Source organism: Penicillium mononematosum, assembly GCF_028829835.1.
Source record: "Penicillium mononematosum strain IBT 11891 chromosome Unknown utg000002l:1.0-8112719.0:1.0-8118358.0, whole genome shotgun sequence".
NCBI classification, from domain to species: domain Eukaryota; kingdom Fungi; phylum Ascomycota; class Eurotiomycetes; order Eurotiales; family Aspergillaceae; genus Penicillium; species Penicillium mononematosum.
Window position 1 is genome coordinate 255,698 of NW_026643272.1, and position 23,699 is coordinate 279,396.

General features: G+C 49.4%; 11 protein-coding genes across 11 annotated transcripts; 5 read left to right on the plus strand and 6 right to left on the minus strand.

Moving 5' to 3' along the window:
• Positions 1 to 453: 453 nt before the first annotated feature.
• Positions 454 to 2,011, plus strand: N7519_001822 (NAD(P)/FAD-dependent oxidoreductase; the record flags this gene model as incomplete). Its single annotated transcript, XM_057288600.1, has 4 exons — positions 454 to 688; positions 750 to 1,039; positions 1,114 to 1,687; positions 1,746 to 2,011. 4 exons carry the CDS (start codon positions 454 to 456, stop codon positions 2,009 to 2,011), a joined length of 1,365 nt encoding a protein of 454 aa, XP_057149802.1.
• Positions 2,012 to 2,801: 790 nt separating this feature from the next.
• On the plus strand, positions 2,802 to 4,496 carry N7519_001823 (NAD-dependent succinate-semialdehyde dehydrogenase; the record flags this gene model as incomplete). The annotated part of the gene is made up of 4 exons (XM_057288601.1): positions 2,802 to 2,841; positions 3,011 to 3,175; positions 3,237 to 3,838; positions 3,885 to 4,496. The coding sequence occupies 4 exons, from the start codon at positions 2,802 to 2,804 to the stop codon at positions 4,494 to 4,496; spliced, it is 1,419 nt and encodes a 472-aa protein (XP_057149803.1).
• Positions 4,497 to 5,115: 619 nt separating this feature from the next.
• N7519_001824 (uncharacterized protein) lies at positions 5,116 to 6,138 on the plus strand (the record flags this gene model as incomplete). The annotated part of the gene is made up of 1 exon (XM_057288602.1): positions 5,116 to 6,138. One exon carries the CDS (start codon positions 5,116 to 5,118, stop codon positions 6,136 to 6,138), a length of 1,023 nt encoding a protein of 340 aa, XP_057149804.1.
• A 656-nt stretch (positions 6,139 to 6,794) lies between these two features.
• N7519_001825 (uncharacterized protein) lies at positions 6,795 to 8,468 on the plus strand (the record flags this gene model as incomplete). Its single annotated transcript, XM_057288603.1, has 4 exons — positions 6,795 to 6,922; positions 6,977 to 7,342; positions 7,450 to 7,505; positions 7,585 to 8,468. 4 exons carry the CDS (start codon positions 6,795 to 6,797, stop codon positions 8,466 to 8,468), a joined length of 1,434 nt encoding a protein of 477 aa, XP_057149805.1.
• A 303-nt stretch (positions 8,469 to 8,771) lies between these two features.
• Positions 8,772 to 10,147, minus strand: N7519_001826 (uncharacterized protein; the record flags this gene model as incomplete). The annotated part of the gene is made up of 2 exons (XM_057288604.1): positions 8,772 to 9,020; positions 9,107 to 10,147. 2 exons carry the CDS (start codon positions 10,145 to 10,147, stop codon positions 8,772 to 8,774), a joined length of 1,290 nt encoding a protein of 429 aa, XP_057149806.1.
• Positions 10,148 to 11,006: 859 nt separating this feature from the next.
• N7519_001827 (uncharacterized protein) lies at positions 11,007 to 13,359 on the minus strand (the record flags this gene model as incomplete). The annotated part of the gene is made up of 4 exons (XM_057288605.1): positions 11,007 to 11,728; positions 11,923 to 12,196; positions 12,304 to 12,882; positions 12,952 to 13,359. The coding sequence occupies 4 exons, from the start codon at positions 13,357 to 13,359 to the stop codon at positions 11,007 to 11,009; spliced, it is 1,983 nt and encodes a 660-aa protein (XP_057149807.1).
• A 717-nt stretch (positions 13,360 to 14,076) lies between these two features.
• Positions 14,077 to 14,560, minus strand: N7519_001828 (uncharacterized protein; the record flags this gene model as incomplete). Its single annotated transcript, XM_057288606.1, has 2 exons — positions 14,077 to 14,190; positions 14,270 to 14,560. Coding segments are annotated over 2 exons (405 nt in total), but the record flags the coding sequence as incomplete, so codon positions are not given.
• A 535-nt stretch (positions 14,561 to 15,095) lies between these two features.
• Positions 15,096 to 16,053, minus strand: N7519_001829 (flavin reductase family protein; the record flags this gene model as incomplete). The annotated part of the gene is given in 3 exon segments (XM_057288607.1): positions 15,096 to 15,266; positions 15,317 to 15,403; positions 15,421 to 16,053. The coding sequence occupies 3 exon segments, from the start codon at positions 16,051 to 16,053 to the stop codon at positions 15,096 to 15,098; spliced, it is 891 nt and encodes a 296-aa protein (XP_057149809.1).
• Positions 16,054 to 16,971: 918 nt separating this feature from the next.
• N7519_001830 (uncharacterized protein) lies at positions 16,972 to 18,402 on the minus strand (the record flags this gene model as incomplete). The annotated part of the gene is made up of 1 exon (XM_057288608.1): positions 16,972 to 18,402. The coding sequence occupies one exon, from the start codon at positions 18,400 to 18,402 to the stop codon at positions 16,972 to 16,974; it is 1,431 nt and encodes a 476-aa protein (XP_057149810.1).
• Positions 18,403 to 18,965: 563 nt separating this feature from the next.
• On the plus strand, positions 18,966 to 21,122 carry N7519_001831 (CocE/NonD family hydrolase; the record flags this gene model as incomplete). Its single annotated transcript, XM_057288609.1, has 1 exon — positions 18,966 to 21,122. The coding sequence occupies one exon, from the start codon at positions 18,966 to 18,968 to the stop codon at positions 21,120 to 21,122; it is 2,157 nt and encodes a 718-aa protein (XP_057149811.1).
• Positions 21,123 to 22,397: 1,275 nt separating this feature from the next.
• On the minus strand, positions 22,398 to 23,504 carry N7519_001832 (fungal specific transcription factor domain-containing protein; the record flags this gene model as incomplete). Its single annotated transcript, XM_057288610.1, has 1 exon — positions 22,398 to 23,504. One exon carries the CDS (start codon positions 23,502 to 23,504, stop codon positions 22,398 to 22,400), a length of 1,107 nt encoding a protein of 368 aa, XP_057149812.1.
• Positions 23,505 to 23,699: the final 195 nt, after the last annotated feature.

Here is a 23,699-nt window from a genome sequence, read left to right on the forward strand (position 1 = left end):
ACAGCAATAAAGGCAAGTAATTGAAATCTGTAATAGAGGTCCCAGCTAGGCCCTAGGAAGGTCCTTGTCACTTCGGTATATAATAAGACAAAATAAAATTGTGATTCGGCAAGGCTAAATTAAATGTAGCATAACATAATTTTATATTAAATGGACTATGTAAGTGAAATAAGAACTTAAAATGTTTACATCTGTGCCTCTTCTTCTATCTCGCTTCCTGTCTCGATTAGGAAACTAGAATGTGATCTCCACATGAACCGAGTACCCGCTAAATAAGAATTTAACCCACTCTACGCCCTGATTGCCCGATACAGAATATAGGCGATCAGCAATAAGGCATGGATACACGACGACGCCAGATAACGGAAGATTTGCGCAGATACTTCTTATCATTCACCGCATACCACCATAAATTTTCTTCACGGCTTTCTGACGCTTTGTGACAGTTCCATAATGACATCCTTCCCACATCCCAATGGCACTGTGTCTTTCTGGCGCCGTGAGTCGCAGGAGCTTGACAACTTCCGGTCCATGCCAGACCTTCCAGACGAAAGCGACATAGTTATCATAGGCGGAGGGTATAGTGCAGCAGCACTAGTCACGCATATCCAGAAACAATATCCCAATCACCCATCGATTTTGGTTCTCGAAGCTCGTCAGCTATGCTCTGGGGCATCGGGGCGAAACGGTAATGGTCCTTCTGTTCACTTCCATAGACAAATCACTGACAGAATACTTAAAACATCTAGGTGGCCACATCAAACCCGATCCATACCTTCATGCCTCTGAGATTGCTGCTCAGTATGGACTCGCTGCAGGCGCGGAAGTCGCGGATTTCGAAATCGCAAACTTGAATGCCGCTAAAGAGTACATTGAACGTGAAGGCGTTGACTGCAATTTTGTTGCCACCAGAGCATGCGATGTACACTTCACTAACAGCCAGGATACGAGGATAAAAAAGCGCTTGCGTGATCTCAAAGCCGCGGGAGTTGCCGCAGCCCAAACGGTGTCTGAAGTGGGAGAGGGCGATGCCGAAATTGTGTGTGAATTCCCCATCCCACCACAGTCTCAGGATCAATGACCTGCAGGTGTCTGACTTGAGTTCAATATTAGGTATCAGGTGTAAAGGGGGCCAAGGGATGCATCAGCTACAACGCTGCACATCTATGGCCGTACAAATTGATCCACCACATGTTCACCATGGCGCTGAAACATGGAGGTCTCAACCTCCAGACAAATACTTGTGCGACTTCTGTCTTCCCCGCTACCGACTCTCAAAGTAGCTGGGTGATCCAGACAAACCGGGGCCCTGTTAAAGCCAGCAAGGTTATAATTGCCTCAAACGCTTACACCCCGGCTTTATTACCTGAGTATCGGGAGCAAATCATCCCTTACCGGGCCGTGAGCTGCCATATCACGACACCTAGCCCGGCACCACCTATTGTCAACACCTACGCGCTTCGATTCAAGGATTGGGATTTTGACTATCTCATTCCCCGACCTGACGGCAGCATTGTTGTGGGAGGGGCTCGCTCATCCTACTTTCGCAAGAAAGACCTGTGGTACAATAACACGGACGATTCTGAGGTTATCGAAGAGACACGAAAGTACTTTGACGGATACATGCAACGACACTTCCGTGGGTGGGAGGACAGTGGCGCAAAGGTCTCGGAAATATGGACTGGCAGTAAGTATCATCGACTATTCATCTTTAAGTCTATCGGACTGACGCATCACACTTTTAGTTATGGGATATTCCCGTGACAAACTTCCAAGGCTGGGGCCCGTACCCGGCAAGCGAGGAATGTTCATTATGGCTGGTTGGACGGGCCACGGCATGCCTCAAATATTTCTGGCAGCCAAGGGGATGGCAGACATGGTAGTAAAGGATGTACCTTACTACGAAACTGGGTTGCCTCGTGTTTTTGAAGAGACTGCGGATCGCTTACAGAACGCACCGAACAAAGTGCTGGAGTCCTGGTACCAGGCTACTCAATCCCCGCGGCTGTGATGGCGTAATGATGAACATGCATTTGGTATGAATTTGACCAAGCAGGTTGGATCTCTATAGAATACAAACAATTGAAGTATTCTGCGTTGAAGAACTGGAGCAATGTAAGACTAGGCCTCGAGGTAGCGGATTCGCTTTGAATGCCTTCCGCTCAACGCTCTGGGCCAATGGGGCAGAGATATTAGCGGAAACGAGTACCGTAGTTGCTTTTCCAACATCTTGCTGTGGTTAGAGATCCAACTTCAGTCGCGTCGCGTGACCAAGTGTGGCTCTGCGCAAAGTGTTCTAGCAAGCCCAACCCCACAGTCTCCAATGCTGTTTCCATGGCAGCGACTATAAGGAAGCCGGTGACGTACACTTAGGTACTAATGGATCCATTATGATATGTTTAGCCCAATATTTCGAAGATCCCACTGTACTCCCCGATACTCGCCAAGGAGCCAAAACAGGAAGGTACCCGTGGGTAGTAGAGGCGCCCGCTTATAGCCGACGGATGAAATACTCACGACTGATGGATTACCGTGAGCTTCCAAGGTTTCCCATCTTCTCTCGGAAACCGGCGCAATGAGCCAATCTAAATTGAAGTAGGACTCTACGTTCCGCGATCTGAAATCGACGGACTCTGTCCATGGCCTTCTTGCTTCTTTTGGCATGTTGGCGATCCCCCTGCGTCGTCGCATATCTTGAACTGTTCCGGTACCTAAGTGAATGACATGAATATGGGGAAACACGGGTGCTAATCATCCACTTGAATGGAATATGTATCTTGCCTACTGATACAAAACCAGACATGAACTTCTCGAATCTTATGCCGGGGTTTCACATTTCCTGTTCAACCTTTCATGGACCAGACTAAGTTGCTAGTAAATCATGGCTATTACGACTGAATTTCCAATCTCTTTGCGCAATCCTACTCTATTGGATTGTCGGGGCTGATAAACGGCGAGTGGCGTCACGCGACCAACCAGAAAACATTTCCTGTCTATGAGCCAGCTACAGGCAAGGTGCTTCACCCATGTGCCGACTTTGGGCGTGAAGAGTTCGTCCAAGCAATCAATGCGGCATACATTGGATACAAGAGCTTTTATAAAGACACGACAGCCAAGGACCGAGCACAGCTTCTTCGGCGATGGCATGATCTTATAATTGAGAACGTGGAAGACTGTCAGTTATGAAACGCCCTCTTACCAACAATTAATGAAAGCTGAATCTTGTCCTTCAACAGTGGCGATAATTTTATCCCTAGAGAATGGGAAAACGTTGGCCGAAGCCAAAGGAGAAGTAACCTATGCGGCAACCTTCGTCGCCTGGTTTGCTGAAGAGGCAGTTCGCAACTACGGCGACGTGATTCCTTCCTCATATGCGAATTCAACCGTTCTCACTTACAAAGAACCTGTTGGGGTGTGTGGAATCATCACTCCGTGGAATTTCCCTGTCGCCATGATTACTCGCAAGATCGCTCCGGCATTTGCCGCCGGCTGTTCTGTGGTGATTAAGCCTCCAAGTGAAACACCTTTCAGTGCAATTGCTCTCGCGAAGCTGGCACTAAAGGCCGGTATTCCCTCTTCACTCATCCATGTTATCCCCACCAAGGACCGCAAGGCTTCACTAGAGCTAGCCACCAATCCGCTTGTGCGCAAGATCAGCTTCACCGGGTCAACAGCTGTTGGTAAGATGCTGACAAGACTAGCGTCTGAAACGATGAAGAAAGTCAGTATGGAGCTTGGGGGGAACGCTCCCTTTGTGGTCTTCGAGGATGCCGACCTGAACCAGGCGGTTGATGCGGCGCTGATCTGCAAATTCCGTGCATCAGGTCAAACTTGCGTGGTAGGCATATGCGCTCATTCCCCCAAAACGCACTGTGTTAACTCAGTCATCGTCCAAGTGTGCGAATCGGCTCTATGTGCATAAACAAGTCCTTGGGGCTTTTGCCGAGAAACTTACCGCCAAGGTGCGGACTCTCAAGCTAGGCCGTGGTATCGACGACGGAACGACCCAAGGTCCGCTGGTCAACGCTGCAGCCGTGGAAAAAGTGAAGGCCCACGTTGCGGATGCATTAGCCAAAGGTGGCCAGTTGTGGACTGGCGGACAGGCACCTAGCCATCTGTCTGGCTTCTTCTTCGAGCCAACAATCATCACTGGCGCGACGTCTGATATGGCTGTCGCAACTGAGGAGACCTTTGGGCCCCTGGCAGCTATTTTTCCATTCGACAGCGAAGAAGATGTGTTGATACAGGCCAACGCTAGTGAATATGGGCTGGCTGGGTACTTCTTCAGTCAGAACGTCAGTCGAATTTTCCGCGTCGCGCGTCAGCTGGAATGTGGCATGATTGGTGTCAATACTGGTCTGATCAGTGCAGCGGAAAGTCCTTTTGGTGGCATCAAGGAAAGCGGCGTGGGCCGAAAAGGGCAGTCGTTACGGCCTCAGCGAATACCAAAACATCAAGTCGGTTACTATTGGAAATTTGGGCTGAGGGTTTTGTAAGGGACAGCTATACCTAGGTAGACAATTCAGATTCTGTCAATTAGCTAGTTGCTCCTCTTCCTTCCTCTTCTTCTTTTGTTAGATGCCTGACGCCACCACGGGTGACAGGACCAGATGGATAGCTACCTAGGTAAGCTAGTTCTCTCTCTTCCTCTCTCCCTTCTCTCTCTCCGTGAGGGCTTCGCTCGGAATGCATCACTGTCTTTCTTAATTTCTCCTTGCATAACCTTTCATCTTTTCTCCGATACAGTTGGTTCAATATAAGTCGTATTGCTCTCTCTTCGCCCAAGGACACACTACATTTCATTTGATTCAGAGCTCAGAATGGAATCTCCAAAACCAGCCCTGGAGGCTTTGGGGTCTACTGCTCCACTTCTCCACTTCTCCACTACGCTACTTATCTCCAACTTACCCGATACGGACACTAAACGAACTTCATTTCTCCTCACTTACACTTGCTTATCACTCATTTGAGCTATATTCGGGTTAGTAAATTTATTAATATGCTGGAAATGATGTCTCTAGTCACTGTTTTATCTCTTCCTCAAATCCGTCTCCCTCACGGTTCTTCTTCTCTTACACAACCTTTGTTAACATATTCGACACCTGCCTCATAACTATGACCTCACCAAAGAAGATCGTTGTGATTGGTGGTACTGGCATGTTTGGCGGCTCGGTCGCTCGTTCACTGAAAGACAATCCCGAGTTCGAAGTTGTGTTGACAACGCGCGATCCTAACTCGCCCAAAGCCGCCAAGTGTCGCGAGGAGGGATTTTTGTTGGTAAAGGCCAACTCGTGGAATGCTGCCGAGCTCGATTTGGTGTTGGCAGGCGCCTATGGTGTGTTCCTCAACACGGACTCAGACGACCTGAACTTCAAGAACGAGGTCGGCCCACCGGAATCCGCCATGGGCAAAATCGTGATCGACGCTGCCATCCGTCAAAATGTCAAATACTTTGTTTTCTCAGGACTCCCACAGTCTAACCGCCTTACGAATGGAGAAGTGTCTATCTTGTCCTTCGACAACAAGAACGCCATTGCCAACTACGGCCGTAAGGCTGGGTTCGAGGCCTTTGTCGAAGTCAACTCTGGCTGGGCTATGGATATTCTCTTCATGGAGACGTACGCAAATGCGTTCGGTGGATTCGCGACCATTCCAGACTCAGAAGGCTTCCTCAGTTTGAAGATCTTCCCTGTGGGCAATGACCCGGAGATGATCCCATGGACCTCCGTGAGAGACGATTACGGCGATGCTGTACATGCTGTCCTCTTGGAACCATCAAAATATGCGAATCGTATTATCTGGGCCATATCTGAGGTAGCCGGCTTCCAAGATGTGGTTGATACGTACAACCGATTGACCGGTACACAAGTGGCGAGATTTGTACCGCAAACCGAGCCCTTGAAGGCTAGTACCCCCGGCAAAACCAAGGAAGTCAACGGGTTGCGCAACTATTGCCACTACATGCAGGGGAATTACTGCAACAATCAGGTTACTGATGATCGTTTGCTGGGAGAGATGAGAGCGCTCAAAGCAGTTGCAGCAAAAGCGCGAGGAAAAGGATATGCGTCCCCTCAGTCTCTCGACGGCTTTCTACGCGAGAACGCCCCCGTCAAATTGCAATCCATGGCAAAAATTTGATTATTGTGACGGGCAAAGTAAAGGACTGTGAAGTCCATCAAATACAAAGAGTTTGTTGAGATGGGCCTGATAGAAGTGGTTAAGATGCCTGGATGATTAGGCCAGTAAGTTAAGATGTTTGTAACTAACTAGCTAGGTAGATCATATCTTGTCTCTTCCAATTTTCAACTTTCCCCTCTCTCTGATAATCCAGTAGACTCCACGCAGAGTTTTCCAAAGCGCACGGTTTTCCAAATTTTCAAAGACGACACATTTGGTGATCATGTTCAGTCAATGGGCCAATGTTATGGCGACACAGCATGAGTAATGGCAGACTACTCCGCATACTCGGTACTTTACAGCGCAAAGACGGCATGTTTCTTTTCTTTCTTTCTTTTTTTTTTTTCAAAATTCAATTTGCCCGGTGGAGACGCCATTCGGGGCTTCGCCTCGGATCTAAAGTAGGAATCTCGGTGCACCACTAGCCGGCCTCGTCTGCTTCCCATATTAGGCAAGTAAGCCACCCCTCCTTGGAAGGTGATGCCCCTCGCCGAACTCACTCGAACCATATGTCTGCTCACGAAAGTGCTGGGCAGAGCCGAGGGATCCTGGCCACACATAAAGACAGCAAATCCTGCACTGCCGTGGTCTAAAGTATCTTGCAATATATGCTCAGAATGTCCAGCTTAACCCAAACCATCACTGCCCCCAATGGCGTGAGCTACCAGCAGCCCACCGGTCTCTTCATTAATAACCAATGGGTCGCTTCGTCAACTGGCCAAAAGCTCCAGTCTATTAACCCTGCGTCAGTAACCCTACAACCTCAACTATCCTCAAAATTAACGTATCATGTTCACAGGACCGAAGAAGAGATTACCTCAGTCCATGCCGCCACGGCGGAAGATGTCGACAAGGCGGTTTGTGCCGCTCGCGCTGCATTCGAGGGAGAAGAATGGCAAAATGGTGTTGGGACTGCTCGAGGCAAGTTGATGCATAAAGTGGCCGACTTGGTTGAAAGCCAGCAACATGTTCTAGCCACCATTGAGGCACTCGACAATGGCAAACCATACTCTCAGGCGCTGGGTGACATTGAGGAAGTCTTCTCGGTCTTCCGATACTACGGAGGCTGGGCCGACAAGGCTTACGGACAAACCATCGAGACTAGTCGCTCAAAGTTTGCTTATACCGTGCGCGAACCTATTGGTGTTTGTGGCCAGATCATTCCGTAAGTTCCCCTTTCAATGTGTCTTCGGCAGCTTGGTCCAATTTGTCACCTGAAACCCAATTGCTTTCATTCATCCTTTAAAGGCTAACATGTTTATCCTTATCTAGATGGAACTATCCACTTGGAATGGCAGCGTGGAAGTTAGGCCCTGCACTAGCTTGCGGTAATACAGTGGTTATCAAAGCAGCCGAGCAGACCCCTCTTTCTCATTCTCTATTTTGCAAACATCCTGGTTGAAGCAGGGTTCCCACCCGGTGTGGTCAATATCATCAACGGCTATGGTCGCGAAGCTGGGTCAGCCTTGGTCCAGCATCCTGAAGTCGATAAGGTGGCATTCACCGGCAGTACACCTACAGGTAAACAGATCATGCGGATGGCCAGCGATACGATGAAAAACATCACGCTTGAGACAGGAGGGAAGAGTGCTCTCGTCATCTTCGATGACGCTCAGATCCCCAATGCAGTCAAGTGGGCACATTACGGTGTAATGGGCAACATGGGCCAAATCTGCACGGCAACATCGAGGATTTTCGTCCACGATAACATCTACGATACTTTCATTCAAAGGTTCAAAGAATACGTCGCGAAGATCCAAGTCATCGGCTGCCCATTCGAGGAAAAAACGTACCAAGGCCCCCAAGTCTCCAAGGATCAATTCGAAAAGATTCTCGAATATGGCAGGATTGCCCAGGAGGAAGGCGCCACCATCGTTGCCGGCGGCAGGGCTGCCGAAGCTCGACCCAACGGTAAAGGCTACTTTGTTGAACCTACGATCGTCCGTGACGTGCAGCCGCATATGAGAATCTACAAAGAAGAGATCTTCGGGCCATTTGCGGTCTTCGTCAAATTCTCAACCGAGGCGGAAGCAATCCGGTTGTCGAACGCGACGGAATACGGGCTTGCCGCTGCTGTGTGTACAAGTGATATTACTCGCGCTCACCGTGTGGCTAGCAAGTTGAAAGCCGGCATGGTCTGGATTAATTCCAGCAACAATAGTGATTTCCGCGTGCCTTTTGGTGGAGTGAAGCAGAGTGGTATTGGAAGGGAATTGGGCCAGGCAGGCTTGGATGCGTACTCGCAGCTCAAGTCGGTTCATTTGAATCTGCAGTTGGTAGAGCAGATCTAGTGTGATGGATTGATCTAGTGTGAAATGGAAGGACTGAACGAACAGCATGCTTATAGTAGATCAATTACATTTCAACATGACATATTTGGCATTCTTTTGGATTGGCTGAAAACAAGCAAAGGAAGCAATCACTAATAGGCATTGTTATAACTGTTGATGAGGCCTCTACAACAGTGCTTATTTTCTCATGTAGAGTTACTATACATGATATAGGATAAATTGTTATAAAGTATTTAATAAGAAACAAAGATAGTAAACAATAATCAACCCCACGGGTTGAGACGAGACTTGGCGATTTCTACTCTATAGCTTACAGGTGTTGTCACCGTTGCTCATCGGAGCCAACTCTACACCCTCCACATCAACATAGCCGTAGACCTCTGATTTATCCCCGTCCTCTTCCAATGCCTTCTCCCACTTGCTGGTGCTCTCCAGGAAAGCCTCCACCACATCTTCCTTGGTCAGGTCCATGGGGGCTTGGTTCCTGCCCATCTGCCGGATTTGCGTTCCCGCCACCGTCTCAGTCAGTCCATAGTCCTGTCTGTCAATCTTCTGGATAACAGCTCCCGTCTTAATTCTCCCTCCAAGATATCTCTAGGTAGGTTGGGCTCCGCGCAGAGGGCCCGAGCCAACCCGACCCCGTCGACCACCTCCAGTGCCTTCACCATGGCGTTGACAGTCAAAAGTCCTCCAGTGACAAAAACCTTCGTCTTTTCAAGCCTCGGCACAATGGCTTCGGCAAACTCGAGGAAAAAGGCCTCGCGCTGTTTAGTCGATTCACGCTTGTGCTCGAACGCCATGTCCTCGTAGGTGCCGCCGGAGAGCTCGACAAAGTCGAATTGGCACTCTTTCTCGAGAAGCACGCACAGTTCGCCGCATTCTTCGGGTGTAAAGCCCTTCTCATCAAACTCCACCGAGTTGAGCTTGATGCCGAGAACAAACCCACTGGCGAGGGGAATCCGTTCTCTAATTGCAGAGACGATTTCCACAATTATACGCGCACGGTTGGCGATGCAACCGCCGTACTCGTCGACGCGTTGGTTGGTCCTGCGAGAGAGGAACTGGGACAGCAGGTAGCCGTGAGCTCCATGTAGCTGTACGCCATCGAATCCAGCGTGGTACAGATACTCGGCGGCGTGGGCAAATGACTCCACGATGTCCTTGATTTCATCGTGACTAGCAGCGTGCGGTCTGGCAAACTTCATGCCCCACACATCCTTATCGAGATGGACAGCCGAGGCCGAGACAGGGCGGGGCTGGAAGCGGCTCTGAACTTGTCGGCCACCATGTGAGAGCTGGCCGAGGATCAAGCTTCCGTCGTGATTGCCGGCCCAGGCAAGACGCTGGTAGGCCTCGAACCGGGGTCCTTCAAATGGGGCATCTGGCGGGATGATGAGGTTACCGGCGCCCTCAATGTTCACGGCGTCGACTATGAGATTACCCGTCAGGATAGTTCCGATGCTGCCTTCGCCGAACCACTTGTAGGCGTTGATAATCTCCGGAGTCGGAATGCCACGCTTGCTCAGGTCCTTGGGGTTCCAGGAGCTGAGCCTCTCAGTCATAGCGGCCTTCAGGAATCTGTTCTTGGCCTTTCGCTTGGAGAAGGTCAGCTCAAGAGGCCGACCCAGTACTGACGGATCTGAGACTGGTCTATCCTGTCCATATCGTTGCTCGGCCATGATTTACCGTTGGGTAGGCAGCGGTCAAGAAAGGCGTGAGAAGGATGATGGAGAGACAGTCTGTGGATGTTGTTTTAGTGTTGTTAGGGCTCAATTGAACCTCGACAAAAAGAGTCCCGGACAGCGTAAGAGCGAGCAGCTATGACTTTGATATCCTGTAAGAAAAATCGCGTGGAGAACAGGCCTTCCTTGCGATCCGAAACAAAACTGCGTCCATGACCATTCCCTTTATTGCCCTGCTTTCGTGGGAAAGTTCCGAGTCGCGAACTCTAGTTTCTGCAGGTGTACAGTGATTATAAATCTGGCCTTCAGCAGGATTGCCTAAAAGGGGCTGTACGCGAGGTGACCGAGATGTCAATCTGCTATTGGACTAATGGCCAGGACACTCCACCATTTAGTGGGGAGACGTGGGGTAGCTTAGCCGCGGGACTCAGACTTTTGTACTGTGTTCTTTTTACCAAGGCGATGCTGTTAGCTGGAGACTCCTGCTTGACGATCTGCTTCCAACTGGACGCGCCAGGCTGTGGATATTCATTAATAAATCGATTTTGTTGGATCTAAGCTCACCTTATCGTCATGCAGTATCACTGTGCACTTAGAGAATACTGTGGACCCCGATCAGGATGTGGAATTGTGTATGCATGTAAACTCCGATGGCTGGGCTCCTGATAGTGTTCTCTGAATGTATGTTCACTTGCTACCATTTAAATGGAGCTCATCGGCATTTATTCAGGCACTCCGACCAGAGCAGAAACCGAGTCAATAGTGAGAAGTCAGAATACTCTTTCTATAGTTATATCTTAGATTAAGCTAAAGTGGACCCTCTTTATTAAAGGTATAGCTCTCAAGTGTTATTGGTTTATTGGTATTTCTGACCCTTCTCGGGAGGATGGACATCCTCAGAAGTAAAGCTACAGTGCCCTATAGGACCATCGATCGAAATCGACCCCCATTGAAGAGGTAATAAAGCCATATCCTTCCCCTCGTCTTCAGATTCCATCTCCACAGGTTCAGGTTTATCCACATTAGGGTTGAATTCTGGATGACACGCCGCAGCAATAGCCAAGCTGCAGCTCCCCGCCACGGGCATTGCTGATTCAAACCGCCGGAGACTAAGAACGATCAAACAAGTAAACATGACAGCTCCTATTGAAGTCGCAATCACAATGGCCAGGGGCGAATACCCACAGGCATACACGTCGTGCAGGGGGTCCCTTTCCATATGCGTGTTGTACGCTTCAATAGCAATTATGAACAGACTCTGCGAAACAAGCCAGTGAAGAACAGCCGAGGTCGCCATGAGTGGCACTGCATAGCGATATGGGAGGGTAAGGAAATAATTGCTTCGCTGGGATAACCTGGGATTATGGGAGACGCGAAGGCCCTTGCGGCGGTGGCCGAAGCGGCTCCATTCAGCGGAAAGACACATCGAGGTCAAAATACTGTTGTATGCCACGTAGAGGAATGAAAAGATGAGTTGTGGCAGATTGGCCGTGATCGAATTAGTGACGAATCCTTGACTATCACCAGTGCTGATGATTGTCTGCGAATTGATGTCTCCGAGCTTTGTCTTCCAAATGTCTATACCGATTGTGTTAGACAATCCAAACATAAGCATAACGAGTCCAGCTATGATAGATAGCAACCACCTAAGTCAAACATCAGCCTCGGCGCAAAATTGGAAATAGAGACAATTGCAAACAAGGAAGGAACGCACCAAAAAATAAAAAATCCCCAACGAGTAGAGATACTAGAGCCCCATCGTCTCCGTTTACCGGTGTACACGGCAGGATGACGCAGTTTCCTGTTTTTGAGTGATGGAAGCTTCGCGTAAACCGGGTGTGTGTATATTGCGCTGCCGTCGGAGGGCAAACACATGCCCAGCGAGTAGGGGTCACTACGACGTAGGAAAGAGGCAATTCCATCACCGACAGTCAGGAGAGGGGCTCGAGGCATTCCAAGCCATATGTATAATAGGATCCCTGTCTTCACAACATTGGCAACGGTGACGGCGACCATCGATGGAGGCGAATACTGCAGGCTGCAATGCTGCGTTACTGGTTCAGCCAGACAGTGCTGGATGTTGTAACTAGCGGATGTCATATAGCCCGGCTGGACATTCACGGTCCAATTTTTTTTTCGGCCCATTTATGGACGGCAGAAATTCCGTTCTTCTTGCACACTTCCTGTGAACCACCATCTGAGGGACAAACCCATGGGTAGGGAAGCATAGCTTTCTCGATGTTATTATCTTTGGGCTGGTACACAGGGTTCGTGTAGACGAGTGTGTATGACTTATTATCCTGGGCATATTCCGTTGCCAAGAGAAGCTTGCCATATGATGCTTGGTAAGTCTGTGTAAAGGCAGCGACACAACTAGCACTGTCCAAATGGCGTAATGACCCGTTCTTTGCGGCATGGAGGAGACTTTTGAGAGAGTCGCCCTTGTCCGAGGTCTTGGGTATGTTGTTCAACTGCACATCTGGCCAGTCCATCTGATGCAAGGACCCAGGACCAGCGAATACCTCGTATGCGGGGACTGCGGTTGTGTAGTAAATGGCGGAGTTGTAGAAGAGATGGAAAGGAAGAGACGAGAAACATAAACATAGCCATAGAAATGAACGTTTCCAAGATATACGGAATAGATTTCGAACACTTGGAACTCCAATATCGAGCCAGCTAGCTTTTCTGTGAGCCCGATCGACGTCCTTTCTAGTCGGAGCTATCAAGCATTGCTGTACAAATCAAACAGTTAGATGGGTGGACTTTATTCGGGAAGCATATGAGAAGTCTGGTCTTCATACCATTCCGAAGTTACTGGCACTTAGTACACCAGTACCCAACACGTTAATTAACCAGTGCATTGCTTTGCCCAGACGGTGCACCTTGTTACAATCTCCCTTCATAAGAGTCATTCCATCTCCATTGCGAGTACTAGCGGCTGAATAAATGAGAAATCCCGCATTGAAGAGGAATACGACCACGCTCGACATGAAAGCCAGAAACGCCGTGAACTTCCAGCCTCTAAAAAGACCCCTACTTTGGCGACTGAATGATTGTTGTTTCGACCGGGGCTCATATTCTAGGGATTTTCTATGGGGATCTCTCTCTGGGTCTTTCTCGGATAGGGTGTGAATTAGGCGATCGGAGCTTTGGTAGCTTCTGGGGATCGGACTCAAATCGGTATCATCGAGCGAGACATTGTCGAACATCTTGTTGAGGAAGGTTAACCGGGGAAAGGTATGAAATTTGTTTCTAGTAAAGCCATGCGACTATTGTTTTAGATATAAAGGTGGTTGAGCCAAAGTGAAAGAAAAAAAAAAGAAGAAGAAGGAGGAGGAAGAAGGAAGTCAAACGAGGCCTGGCTCTTAAAAATTGTGGATGAAGTGCTTTTGGCAACCACATCGCACGATCGTCCCGTGCAAAGGGAAAAACAGGATAGATCTGCTTTGGACCCCCTGTTGGTGTTTTGCGCTTGCGCAGAAGGGTGGATTTCAGTCTGGGGCGAAGTCTGGGGGCGAAGAGAGAAGAATCCAATCATATCTCCCCATCAATTGCCCTGATGCCTGGCCCCTCAACTTCAGACCAAATCAGATTGGGTGAATTCCTTATTCAAATATCCAAAGGGACGTTTGAACTTCCCAGGTCTAATTCAAATTTTGGAAGGTCAACATTGACTCATAGGAACTGTTCTGCCAAGGAGTGATATACATGCCAATCAACAGCACTCGTTCGTTTATATAATAACCCAGGTAAAATTCCGAAGACTGCTTAGATTATAAATCATCAAGTTCATTCAATCAGGACTTTGGAGACACTTTTAACGAAGACCAGCGAGATAAAATAATTAAACGTCGAAGACGAAGAGGCCGACAGAAGGCCATTTCCGCAACGCTGGGGTGTATACAAGAACTTGAAGCCCCGCAAAATTACATTTCGTCCAATTCGGGCTCCCTATCTTCCATCGTTGGGGTCTTTGGAGTCTTTGAAGTCTTGCTTTGCTGCTGTATGTTCACCTGAACATCACCTCGATCAGCCTTAACCTAAAATGACAACGTATCAGTGGAAGTTCTCTTCTGTTGATGGTGGTTCTGATTGGGCTCAATGGGGAGGGAGGCATACCGCAACCTCACTCAGAGTAGCTAGGTTTTCATCCCAGTTATGAGCTTCATTTGCCGTCTTTGGACGTTCCGAGGCCAAAGGCGGTGATTCAGAATCATCAGGGAATGTGGCGGCAACGTAGATGGAAGGGGCTCCGTTTGTATAACTAGATTTTGGGGTATTGTGATAGCAAGCCCGTGAGATGGGACTAATCCGGACAACGGACAAAGGCCTGATAACTGCAGGTCGGATGACAGCACTGAAGGGCATGGTCGTTGAGGTTTGTAACTGAAGTGAGTATCGTAGCTGGTTTCTTGGATGATATGGTATCAGGTATATTTTTACAAGTCGATTTATACTGGTCGATAAGTAGATGTCGCTTAGGTCATTATGATCCCGGAAGGTTCGTTACCCCACACCACCCGGCTCTAATATCCTATGGTCCTCGCCATCTCAGATCTATTCTGGACCTCGATTAGTACGAATTCCCATATGGTCTTGTCGATGACGTAATAGACTTGCCGTCCACGGGGTGCGACACGAACTACGATGAGTAGAACTCTGGCCATTAGACTATGCTACACTGGGTTGTGAGTGGCTGATAGTGAGTGCTTGCTGATGTGTACTAGCGCTATAACGTGGGCTTGCTTATCGCCTTAACGGCGTTCGCAACACTCTTCCACTTATAATCGAACAATCGAAGACCGTGTTTATCCTCAGCTCTTCTCCACTGTTATCTCACAAGCTCAGGCCCAAATATCTGCCAAAATAAGACCACGATAGGATAGATTGCTGCGCCGCTGACAACAGCTACTGTGCAGTGATACGGTATATACATTGATTTGCTCTACACTAGACCATTGGCCAACTTCGCTTCTTGCTGCTCATTCAGCTTCTTAGCACCCTCAGCACCACCCAAGTCCTTTTCGAAGTCTAGTCGAGGAATCTCAAACGCCTGAGTCGTACGACCGTAGCTAATACCTCCTAACCTGCTAACTGGTTTCAAAGCCTGCATTTCCTAATCAGTACTGTCACACATGAGAATTGAAACGGGAAAAGCGCAAATACCTTGATATCGATCAAATTCCTGTCCTCATTGATGGCATCCTCGTGGGCCCAGAAGTGTGTGGCTTCCACTACAACCAGCGAACCCGACTTTTTCCCGGGAATACTCTACTATTGAATTCCCGAATGCTTTCGACCTTGCCTTCCATGCTAAACACGGCCTCTTCCGGTCGCGCGCAGGAAACGGTCTTGCAGTCATAGATAGGCTTGAGCCCACTAGCATTCCATTCCGAAACACCGTACGGGTTGTTGATGCCTGCCGCATTGGCTGCTTCGACAATGCCTTCAGTGACTATGCTAATGACACATTCACCCGTCTCTTGCAGATTTTGTAGGGTGTCGTTGGGCGTGTCGAGTGGCGTGGTGAGACCCAACACAAACAGGGGTGGGTCTGCATGCACCATGTTGAAGAAGCTAAAAGGTGCCAAGTTTGTAACTTTGCCGTCTTTGGATCGTGTCGATACGAAGGCGATGGGGCGGGGGACAACAGCACTGATACACAGCTTGTAGTTGTTCATGGGGTGACGGCCGGGTGCCCAGGGGTCGATGGAGATATGCTTGTGGCCATTAGGATTGTGAGTTTTGTTCGCTCCGCTCCCGAGAGTCCATGCCGTGTCGGGAGTTTGAATGATTTGGAAGGGAGCCGTGGTGGCTTCTTCCCATGTTGGTCGGGAAGATTCGATCTGCTTGAAGTCTCCGTAGTTGCCGCCTTTGTAGGGAGTTTCACGATTGGCGGCCATTCTGTTCCTAGGTAATGGTGAAGGGGGAAAGAGTATTCGCTGGTAGTTACGTGCTTCTTCGATATTGAAGTGTCAAGAATGAAGACACGAACGAAATTGGAAAAAGATGGCTTAACTCCAGCGATATATATATACGGAATATATGGCCTTCACAATTTATTCGTATCCTGACCTACCGAATTTCCGATTCTATGCCCACCCAGCTGGAATGCATGACCAATTCTTGGTAATTGACCGTCGGGAGGCGGAGTATTGGCAAAAGGCGGCGCAATAGAAAGAAACGGGGTTCTCCGTAGAATCGGCCCGATTGGATGAAGTACCTGTGGACGGCAACAAACTGACCAAACTGAACTCACTAGGGAATCAATGGCGAAGCTATTTCCGTATGGAATTACGATATTTGCCACTTAGGTTGCATATTTGTGTCATTTAGAAGCACACTTTCTCTCTGATCCAACATCTGACTTCCTTGGGTATTTGAAGACGACAGCCTTGCCGATGAAGCTATCGTGACCCAATCTGAATTTACGCAGAAAAGGGACAAGCTGGGACAAAAGGGACAAAAGGAGTTACTTTTCTACAGTACTATTCTCGGCCATTTTCAGCTATTGTATATGGTATTGTATTCAAATCTGAGCTTGACCCCCTGTATCAAGGGGCAAGCTTCCTTGGATCAAGTGCAGTATTCCATATTATGCTGTATAGTGGTAACCAACTGTGCCTGCCCCTTAACAAATAGCCTACAGCTACAAACAGGTTGCATATATTATTGATGTACGAGAAAAACGTCAGGAGTAAAAAGACGACGCATGTATCTACGAAGACAAAGCAGGCGAGCTAGAGTATGCACGAAAGAGAGTAGTCTTTCCCCGCTCGTTCCTCGAAACTCGCGACTATCTACATAAGAAAGGAAATTCCTTAATCAGCTATCTTCTTCATATCCGGCGGCGAATTTTCGGTGGCCGTTTCCATCGCCCACTCCGTGAGATAGAGCGGACACTCCGTTTCGAACATGCCAATCGTGAGTGGACCATCCATAGCCAACTCAGGCTTCATTCCATCCACTTCCTGCAAAGCCCGATATTCCTCTTCGCCCGGACCATGCGCAGTGACTGCCCCGGCCGAAAACGCACCGGGAAATGGTACGATTTCAGTACCGTCTGTCGATGATGGTCCAGACCAAATAGCAAAGCTGAATTCGTTCATGGTATTGCGGTGGTACCAGGGCAGGCGGTGGGTGTCCATAGCTGCTTCGTGTCGCCTACCGAAGATGATGAAGTCGACAACTGCAGTGTTTGGCGCTTTGCCATAAGAAGGTGCTGTGAGGACGGTGTGCGCACTAGGATCCTTGTGGTCGTAGTGGACGTTTGCGAGGAAGTCAAATTTTGCGAGGTCGTACTTGTATGGGTAAAGGGTACCGTGCCAACCCGCAACGTCGAAAGGCGTGTGGTCTTGCTCACAAGCATAAAGCTTGCAATCGAGGCGTGAGACAATAGTCCAGTTGGCCTTTGATGACGTCGCCACCTGAGTGCCGTCCTTCTCAATGATTTTGCCGTCGAAGTGCGCTACCGGAACTTGGAAATCCCGTACATGCGCAGCTCCGGAAGTTCCCATAAGCCCAAGTTCTGGAAGGCGGAAGTGACCTTGGTATAGTTCGCAAATGAATCCCCGGGATGGAGCACCATCCACTAGCTTCACATGGTACCGCAAGCCGCGAGGAATAACCACAATTTCGTTGGCTCTCACCAGCAGCTTTCCCAGTTCTGTGGTGATGTCCAACGCTCCAGTTTGGGGAACAATCAGAGCCTCACCATCTAAGCTCGCGAAAGCTGTGCCAGGCTTCATATCCTGGCCCATATTGTAAGCCCATGTTGATAGGCCGTTCTTCTCCGCCGGGTTGCCGGTGGTTCCAATCAAGCGTTGACTGTACCAATCACAGGACTCCTGAAGTGGGAATGCATCCCATATTTTGGAGTCGGGGGTCAAGTGCTTTGCCCTTGTCGGGTTGCCGCTCTCTGATTCATGTAGGTATGGAGCATGGCGCCCATGCACAACACTGGGCTGCACGCGATACACCCACGTGTGCACTGCAAGAGAGCGTGGGCCGGCAAAAGCACTGCCAGAGAGTTTCTCGGTTCGAAGATCCAACGGTGGGTGAAGTGGGCTGTTGTTTACTTTTGGTATGGCGCCAACGACCGCTTCAGACCTGTACAGATGATTAGCATTGGTGAAGAAGGGCACGAGACAAGAAAGGGAGTTGGACTTTTGATAGTTGCCGAAACCCTCAAGGTAATCATAAAGCTCCTTAACAAGGAAGTTCGTCCCTGGGATATACTGCTGAGAAGACATTGTGAATTTAGAACCACTGCTTGGTATTCGAGATTTATGCGTGATTGAAAGATATATATTCGCCATTATTCATACAGTGGTAGTTTATATATGCACCACACAGCAGGACCCCAAGTTGTAATGAATCGGCCCGATTGTATGGCGGCGTCGGCAGAGGAATGTACTATCCCCCGCCCTCCGCTCTCCGGCCCCCGCCCCGCCCCCCCCGCCTCAACCAAACATTTTCTACTCTCTGACTTAGCTTATTCTAACTGGCAAAGGGACATTTTGCTAGGCAATATTCGCCGCGGAAGTACAGGATGTACGAATCTCCTATGGGGGGGATAAGAAAGGTCAGCATGACAAATATTGCCGTGCCTCTAAGCCATTCGCCGTATCCCCACAACATCTACTGAAAATTACCCTGTATCTACAGCGCTGCGCCGACATGATCCGTCAGGACTGAAAAGAGGCATTATCTGACGTCCGATCACATGTCCACGAATTTGTGGTATATAAAGCTTGTTGATACCCTACCATCGCAAGTAGCACATACCTCATACTTCAAACATATTAGCAACACGATGACGCTGCCAATACTTACTGGCGAGTTCCGCGACGGACCATTCATTGGTCTCGAGTACAAAACACCTTCGCAAGCAGGAGTCACAGACCTGCATGGAAGATTCTCATACCTCGCAGGCGAGGTGATTACTTTCTTCATCAAAAACCTCAGACTCGGTTCCACAATGGCTGCCACTTCTTTGACACTTGCAAGCCTTGACGATGGACTGGACACAGACCTTTCCCGACCATCTACAGTTAACCGCGCTCGTTTTGTCCTCAGCCTCTCGCGCGAATCGGACTTCCGCAACGGTGTGACCATCAGCCAGGAGATTGGCGACACTATCAGCAAAAGCATAGACGGCCTATCGTTCGATTTCGAAACCGACTCCTTTGAGCAGGCGACGTCTCTCCATGCGATCTTCGATGAACTCAACCTTCGGTTCCGGGGAGCTGCCGAAGTGCGTAACCACCTTCGACGCTCGCTTAGAGGTATCAAGTTGCTGCGGGATGTGCAGATTCCCACCAGGGACGGCAGTTGGCTTGGAGCAGACGTGTTCCTTCCCATCGGCAATGGTCGCTCACCAGTTCTCATGAACATGAGCGTCTACGGCCGCGCATTCCGTATTGGTGTGATTCGCACCGATGATGAGTTCCAAGCAAGCGAGAAACGCGAAGATGCTTGGCACGAGAATGAGAGGGAAGACATACCACCCTTCTTCAAATGGTCAGAAGCTGCATTCCGGCCGAACGCCACCACCTGGGTACCGCGAGGCTATGTCATGATACGTGTGGACAATCGCGGTATCGGGAATACACCAGGCGATGTGAATCCGTTCTCTCAGCAGGAAGCTCTTGACTATTACGACGCAATTGAGTGGGCTGCGAAGCAGCCTTGGAGTGACGGGAACGTTGCCACATTTGGAGCATCGTTTCATGCAACGAACCAGTTCAATGTGGCTGGTTTGCAACCACCATCTCTTAAAGCGATCGCGCCTCTTGCGTGTGATGCAGATGCATACCGAGATTTGTCTTATCCAGGCGGTATATACCTCGAGAGATACCGCGAGTATTGGTGGGAAGTCCTGGTGGGGAAGCAAAGAAACCCACAGTCTGGCGCTGTTGACTTCCTGGGAGGCTTCAGGAGCCACCCATGGGATGACGAATACTACCATGGAGAAGGACTAATGTCCGCTGATTTTTCGAAAATCAATATACCTGTCATGGTCACTGTTAGCCAAAGCGAAGTCATCCATGGGCGGGCCGGTTTTGAAGCCTTTCGGGAGCTACGTTCGCCTTCTAAGCAGCTGCTCGTTTGGGATGCATTCTATATGCCATCCATGATTGAAGGGAGCGACGCAGATCTCCGTACCTTTTTTGACCTGCACCTGAAAGGTATCAAGCCAGTCCAGCAACAGCCGCCTGTGCGCATAATGATGAGGACAGGCGACAGAAAATTTGAATGGCGCAACGAGGCTGATTGGCCGGTTCCCAACACGCAGTATTGCGATTTCTTCCTCGATGCCAGGGCTTCAAATCAAGTGGGACGTCTCGATACCGTGGAATGCAAATCGGAGTCCTTCATTGAGTATTCCGCAGACACAGAGCCTACGAATCACAGCAGTGCGCCGATGGCCGCGTTTGTATCAGCTCCATTCGACAACGACGTGGATTTTGCAGGCCACTTCAAGGCCACATTGTGGGTGGCATCCACGTCCTCGGATGCCGATGTTTACGTTTCGCTTCGGGTCTTGGATGGTGAACTGGAGGTGCCGTACAGGACTATGGAGCCGGCCACATTCCAGGGTGAAGCTCGGGGAAAGAGAGCAACAGCTCCATTAACATCAGGGGTTCTGAAGGCTTCGCGGAGGGCTACTGACCCTGCTCGCAGCACGCCTGAGCGTCCTTGGCACACGCATCTCGAAAAGGATGTCCAGCCCTTGATTCCAAATGAACCAGTCAAGATTGAAGTTGAGTTACTGGCAGTCGCCGGACGGATTCCAGCCGGGCGGCGACTACGTCTTGAGATTTCCCCTATTGAGGGCCCAGGAGCTGTACCTGGATTTGAGCGCGCATATGATGAAACATACCACCGTGGAGCCGTCAACCGTGTCTTCACGGGTGGAACATACGCAAGCTCTGTTACTATTCCTATTGTTCCTGTCAAGTCTAGTTAGTCGTTCTTAGGGAGAGGCCGTGACAGACACCTTCCATGCACATGGTTCTGACTAGAGCTAGGCCTGTGCCAACTTAGCATACTCCTTGTGGAGATGAATATACCTTGGTATTTGGCGCGGTGGGCGCTTGAACAGTCGGGTAGTGGGGATATTTTGAAGAGTGGGGTGGCGTTTGAAGGAGAAGTAGACTGAACGGATCTCTGGTAGCATTATTGACTTCGCTGTACATAAAATCGACCTACATATCTCGAGGCATACGAGGCAGGTAGGTAGCCCTATTTGCTTCTATGGCTGGACATGGATGACTTGGCTGAAGTATCTAGCAATCCTATATAGTTACCACGTAATGACTACAACGATAGAGGCACACAGGCAGACAAGACAGACTACAGACCAGCAAGTTCCGATTCTGTTGCTACCCAACTGCTCATCTCCTCCCAGTTTATCTCCATCCAGTTTGAATTGTCCATATATCCTAACAGCCCGTCAGAGATTATCGGCGTAGCATTCGGCTGCATCAGAATGTCCTGCAAATTAGTCGAACATTCATGTTGTTCTATTCCAACGTCTCCATCTCGGCAGAGGCCAGTTAAGGCGTCATCCGAATAAGAGATCGATGACAGCTCACGTAGGAACGAAGCATTAAGAAAGTCAGGGAAGTATTGATGCCTCGAGATAGGAGAGCCTTCGCCTTGCGGATCTCTGGTCAACTTCTTCTCGAATTGCGAGAACGAAGCTGTGGCAAAGAGTGATAAATCAGTTTGGCTTGAATTTATGGATTTTGTGAGTTTGCTGCGCGTACCCAGATAGAAGAGTCCCAACCCCCAAAACTCAGCACACTGCTCCATCCTCATAGTCAGGATCCTCAAGGAAAGCGACGCTTTTTCCATCAGTTCCGGCCAAGCGGCCGTGGAAGATTTGACCAACAACTGGAGACATGCCGGTGCCCAAAGAAGAGGAGCGATAAAAAAGAACGGCGCCATGGAGTCCGTAGTTTGGTCACGGATAGTTGAGCAAATAACGTCCGATACGTAAAGTGCTTTTGAGAATGCTTGAGATTTGGGTGTCTTGTGCCTCAGATGGTTAGTGAATGGTATCCCCATAGTCGAGCGTTCGTTGAAGAGATCCTGATAGTAAGTGAAAAGGTTGTCAGGGGTCGCGTTTTTGAACATTCTGAGATTGCAAATGACGATTTCGGCACTGATACGTATATACGGAGATCTCTGGTCAGTACTCAATTAAACGGAAATTGGAAAAGAAAGAAACAGCGGAAACTCACGTCTGAAGGACCAAATAGGCAATGAGAGCGTCATTTGAGGTACCCTCCCCAGGTTCAACAGTCTGTCCTGATTCGACCCTTTGGGCGATAATTGGTTTCCAGGTTGCGATGCATTCTTCAATTGCCGAGATAGAATCATGCCAGCCATCTAAATGATCGCCGCTAGCCGCAAGATATGCTAAGTTGGCGAACAGATGCATAACCAAGATCCGTTGCCCCATGACCGAAATGTGCGCTGGAAGGTCTAGCGACGTGCGCAAGTCGTAGACAGTCACAGGCAAGAAAGACGAAGCCACCTCATGATCCTCAAACCAGTCCGCATCATCGCAAGGAAGCCTTGTCTTGCATCGACTCCAATCGATCAGACGAGGTCGGCATTTGGTTACACAAATGAAATTCTCCATGTCGGAGATGGCCCACCAGACGCGACGAAGCTCTTCCTTCTTGACACATTCGGTCCGATGATCGCTCGGCTCAAGACTCGGCTGCATGTGGTCACAATCAATCTTATCCAAGCCATAGTCGTAGGCCAATCGGACGGCTGCCGAGACGAGGGAATACGCGCGGCTACTGAGTGTCTCTGCGATCTCAGCGAAGCTCAACAAGGCAGTCGCTTGGATAAATCGGATTGTTGGTTTCTGAGGGGTTCCTATATCGAGCTCTAGGTTTTCCAGTCGCAAGGCTTCGCGATGGAAAAGCCGGTTGGCTTGGGTCAGGAACCCTTTTCCTCGCTGGCAGCGTTTGCCGCACTTGAAGCGTGAGTCAATTTGATTGTTTTGGGTCGATGATGACCTGTGTAGAAGCATACGGTCGAAGAGATCTACCTTGGGTTTATCAGAGAATCTAGCGGCCAGCGCGGAGATGGTGAGGATGAGGAGGATGGAGTCGGGGTCCGACTTGGAATTGCCACTTTCTATCCACAAAAGAAAGGAGGGTTTGTGAAGGACTCGCATTTGGGGGTGAACGAGGTCGAAGAATATTTCAATCAGATGAGACAGTAAGTGCTTAGAAGGGACGAGGGAGGTCAGGATGGAAGCTTTATCGGACGGTGGTTCAGCGTCGGTTGGTCGATCCAGCAAACGCGTTCCTGCCGTCTCTCCCATGTCACATGGACGATTTTCTACATCGTCTGTTTGCAACGTCGGCGAACTAGAAGAAGGCTCGGACAAGGGAGAACTACTAGATTGCAGGTCTCTCCCTGAGATAGCATTCGTCGTATAGGCAATGGAATTCCTCCGTCCTAGAGATTGTTAGGTTAGATCCAGCGGATACATAAGGGAGGATGCGTGCTACTTCTG